Source organism: Zerene cesonia, chromosome 1 (assembly GCF_012273895.1).
Source record: "Zerene cesonia ecotype Mississippi chromosome 1, Zerene_cesonia_1.1, whole genome shotgun sequence".
NCBI lineage: Eukaryota > Metazoa > Arthropoda > Insecta > Lepidoptera > Pieridae > Zerene > Zerene cesonia.
This window is the reverse complement of record NC_052102.1, coordinates 167,808-172,461: the sequence shown is the minus strand read 5'-3', so window position 1 is coordinate 172,461 and position 4,654 is coordinate 167,808. Positions and strand designations below refer to the sequence as shown.

The window sequence follows — 4,654 nt, the reverse complement described above, 5'->3', positions numbered from 1 at the left end:
GGCGCGGCGACTGCCCGCGCTCCTGCAGCCACTCCAACACCTTCAACTGTTGAGGGCGGCGACCTTCGAACTTCGAACTTTGTGATCTTGAAATTCTAGCAATAATAATTCTTCGTTCCGATAAGTTTTCCTAGGGATGAATTCTTGTGATGGACGTAGTGCTCTAGACGATAGTGCGGGCCGGTGTACGTTCGACCAGTGAGGACTATCCTATATCGTTATCGGTTAAGAGAGTACGTTATTTGTAAATTATATATTAAGTAGTGATGGATCTATTTTTCAATGGAACGTGTTAGAGAACGTGTGTCGAAAGTGAGACTTTCAGGTGTGAGGTGGTTTCGTATCATCATCCAGTTGACAAGTTGTATCCGCCGCATCTCGTGTATATAGAAGTTAAAGCTCTTCATAGATGAGTAGTTATCTAGTTATCGAAGCAATAATCGCATACGGATGATACGAAGCCGCCGGAGGTACGATGTACAGGCTAGTCGAGTAAGTGTAGTAGCGGCGCGTGCGCCTCCGCTGCGGGAGGTCGCATTTGATTTTGTACAAAAATCATTCCATAATACGAACACTTTAACGTCTAATTTAATTTATAGATGATTAAGCGTGCGATTAAGACACCAATATAAGAAATTATTAGGTATTAACGAATGTAAATATATTTATACTACATTGAGATATTTATAAAATTTAATACATTCTTGTTCTTCTAAATTATGATAAAATTGTTTGTCGATTGTAATTGCGTATCGTTTGCTATCGACTGAACCGCTGGGACGGCGAGTCGTTCGTGTCACTGTTACAATATATAATATGTATGTACACTCGATTCTGTAGATATAAAGCACTCATTTTCTAATTATTACACGTTTTTACGCTCAATCCTATTTCCTAATAAAATATTTTTTTAATTATTAAATGTAAAGTTTTCGAACTTTACACACGATTGTAATTATAGAGATTCAATTGTAATCTTACGCCCTTCGTATAATTGAGAAAAGTTATTAGTCGTGTGTAATTCCTATATAAAAGTTGTGATAGACACAAAAACGAAAATCAATATCTGTATATCTTTCCTGTAGAAACAATCCTTTAACACAGATTACTAATAAGCCTTAGCAAACTTAACGAAACAATAAAATGATACAAAATAACAACGAATGTTTTCAACAAATAAATACATTCCTCTAACGAGGCATTGCAATTAACAGAACTATGAGTAATCTGTAATCTCTGACCCCGACCTGTTTATTGCTCTAGTACCTAACCTATGATTTGTAAATATGGAGAAATTAAAGACTAATCAATGAGGGCATGTGTTAGTGCCTAGGTAATGCCTAAAGTATACAAAATTGATAAATACATATTATGAGAATGTGATTAGCGGTTCACGGCGTTGTAATAGATCATCGGAAATTTCTGTACTTTATTGTAGTTATTACCTACATACAAGCTCGATAAATATAACATACCTCGATATTATTGCATTTTATTTTACATTTACCCCTTAATCCCAGATAACGATTTTGATATTCATTTTCTAAACACAAAGACACTTATACTTATGAATTGTTTACTTTTTATACAATGAACTTAACATGGGTTCAATTCCCATTTGACGCTAACTGCATACACTTCTAAAAATATGAAAAATTACCTATCACCTAAGTACATACATCGCTTACAAATGTGTCAATTGTTGTGCTCAAATTGCTGTAAGCAGCAGTGTGTAGACTGCAATGTTTCAATGCTAATATAAATTTCCTTTTAATTATGTAAAAACACATTTAGTAGTTATATTAAATAAATTCAATGAGTTTTGATATCATTTTAACTTTTCCCCATACATCCTTTTGTAATACAAAAGATATATCATCTAAAGTTTCTTTGGTTGATAATCTTCAAATGTTGTGATATAATGAAATCATTAGGTCTTCACTAAAATATATATGAGAATGTCTGTTTATTGCCCCCGAAACTACTGAACTGATTTCACGTCATACGAAACGAGAAAACTCAGAAACTTTCTGAGAAAACTTTATAGTAAATATTGCTTGATCTTAATTTGGAACAGAGTTTTGTTTTTCAACATTTTCGCAGAGGCGCCATCTACATATTTCACTTTGAACCTCGTTTATTTCTCACTAAGTCTTGAGCTAGATTTGTAGATGCATGTACGAGTCACATGAACTCAATTTAGATGTCCCTGTCTTTAAAGTCGTAGTCAGTCAAGCTGATTTTATAGTTCTTACATATTTTTAGATACAATGACTTAGATTGGCGATTTGACATGCCGACTATGGAATAATGTACGTACGTCATTCGACATAGGCATGCTAATGGTCTGAATATTGCACAGGTAGAGCCCGCGGCGTCACTTATTTACAATTTTTTGGAGAAAATATCTGCAGACAAAAAGCCCCCTGGACTTGTATCAGATTATACATACCAATATAATAACGATAATCCATCAATTTGTTAAAGAAATTAAGGTTTTCCAAGTGAAAGTACAGTAACTGTTTCTTGGTATAGAAAGCGTACAAGCTGACCTACCTAATAACTTTCACTGATCAAGAGATTATTGTATTTCTGTAAATTTATCAATAAAATGAGAAACAATATAATTGTTCATTGAATTACATTTATTACAATAATATGCAACATTTATTCTTTACAAAAGTTCAGCCTTGTGATGGGGAGTAGCCGAAGCTCAATTTAGCCGTGCGGACATGATTGTAAATAAATAAAAAGAGATAGGCGTCGGAGTTGGAATATGCTGAGTATCACTTATGCGGTATAATTAGAACTTCTCCTCTTCAAGACCGTGTTTGAAGAACATCATGATAGGCGTGGACACTCCATCAATATCTCTGTATTCACACATGGCAACCATGCCATCACAGTCCATCGACTCTCCTGTGAAGAACTGGAGTTCCTTAAACCTGCTGAGGATGTCTTTCATTACTTTGTTCATGTTCGTTTTGAATACATCAACCTGGTCAGGGGATTTCTCTTCTAATTTTGAAACTAACCTGAAAATTAAAACAACACATGTTAAGTTGAATCAACCTAATCACCTTTTACACTTTACTGTACATAGTATTTCATTTGTTAGCTCCATTTCATTAACAATCATCACAAGAATGAATGTTATTTCATTTAAAGCTCTCTTCTCTTGCATCACATGCTCCAGAGGACAATATTAAGAATCATCCCCTAGTATTAGAGGATGCAACAGTAAACTTATAAAGAAATAAAAAATATCTGTTTTGTAATGAGCAGATTACTGAATAAACAAAACAAAGTACATTTTAAATTCTTGATCCAAAAGCAAGAGATTTTATGATTTTGTCATCACTAACATAAATTGAAATTGCCAACAAGGCAGAACATTATACAATTATAGATAGTTACATTTTCAGAGTATGGATTCTTGTTAAATAAAATACATAAATTATGGATCATGCACAAGGGATCTGATTAAGAAGCTCTATAAATATAATCCAATAACATTGTATAGTCACATATAACTTGAGATGTGAAGTTCTTTATTTAGCTACATTTACTCACAGCTGTGATTCATGTGTAATCATAGAATGGATTTTCAACTAGTCAGATCTATAATAGAATGAGAGATTGCACTGATCTTGAAAGTTTCGTAACTTTAACTATGTAAGACACTGGTACTGATTATAATTAGAGATAAACTTGACATTGACACAACTGGATAAGAAATGATTATTCACAAAAAAGCTATTACGGTATCATTCCAATATTTACGTAAAATATAATCGCAAAGCACTGAACTGCAATCCTGCCCTTTAATTTTGGCAAAGCACTGCAAATGACGCACAAATCACAAAGCACTCACTTTTTCATGTAGTCTTTAAGGTATAATGTGTAAGATTTCTTGTCACCGAAGGCATATGTCTCCACCAGCCTGTGGTTAAGGACTATGTCTACACCACTTTCGCAGGCAGAGTCAGTTCCTTCGTCCGCTTCTTCGGCAGAGGGGTTGAAGCCCTCAATTTTAATATCACCCTGTGTTCTGGTAACCAATTTGCCGGTGACTTCATAAATCACTTCGTCGACTAATTTGATTTTGTATGTGTCCGAGAACATCTCGTCACCTGAAAAATACATAATAAAATTTTTAAACCCACTTCACACATCATAATGAAATCCTTAGCCTCCGCGATCGTCTATGTGGCACCAAGTAGAGGCCAAAAAATGATGATACATCTTTGGTGAACAAATGTCAAAATCACAAATAATTTGAAAACTAAAAATATTCACAGAAACCAACACTCATTAAGTCACAAAATCAAATTACCGGTGATAATATCCTTATAGATCTTCATTTTGGTGGATTAAGGGCGATTAAAAAATAATTAAAACCGAAACTACGGCTACTAGCCCCGGGAACTAAACCGGAAAGGGCTGACAAAAATATGAAAAGAGCTAAAGCTAATGTTGCCAGCCCTGACTCTTCATTAAAAAAATATATTCATATCTGTCTTGTGTCAAATGTTCTTTCTAGTTCATTATAGTTAAAGAATCAAAGGTAGAATTAACAATTAACACTATTTTCGCACATATCACATTAATCCCACACTTGCAATATTGTATCCAAGCTAATGCTTTCAGAATA

General features: G+C 34.1%; 1 protein-coding gene across 1 annotated transcript; it reads right to left on the bottom strand.

The window, feature by feature from the left end:
* Positions 1–2,626: 2,626 nt before the first annotated feature.
* On the bottom strand, positions 2,627–4,497 carry LOC119839541 (translationally-controlled tumor protein homolog). The gene is made up of 3 exons (XM_038365847.1): positions 4,337–4,497; positions 3,875–4,133; positions 2,627–3,035 (listed from the first exon to the last, which is right to left on the bottom strand). The coding sequence occupies exons 1-3, from the start codon at positions 4,362–4,364 to the stop codon at positions 2,804–2,806; spliced, it is 519 nt and encodes a 172-aa protein (XP_038221775.1). The 5' UTR covers positions 4,365–4,497; the 3' UTR covers positions 2,627–2,803.
* Between the last annotated feature and the right edge of the window lie 157 nt (positions 4,498–4,654).

Bases quoted from the DNA above. Each gene is read 5' to 3' on its own strand.
- LOC119839541 (XM_038365847.1), bottom strand. From the start codon at position 4,364: ATGAAGATCTATAAGGATATTATCACCG. The intron at 4,134-4,336 runs GTAATTTGATTT...TGTATTTTTCAG, and splicing joins CTATAAGGATATTATCACCG to GTGACGAGATGTTCTCGGAC. The intron at 3,036-3,874 runs GTGAGTGCTTTG...TTTAATTTTCAG, and splicing joins CTTAAAGACTACATGAAAAA to GTTAGTTTCAAAATTAGAAG.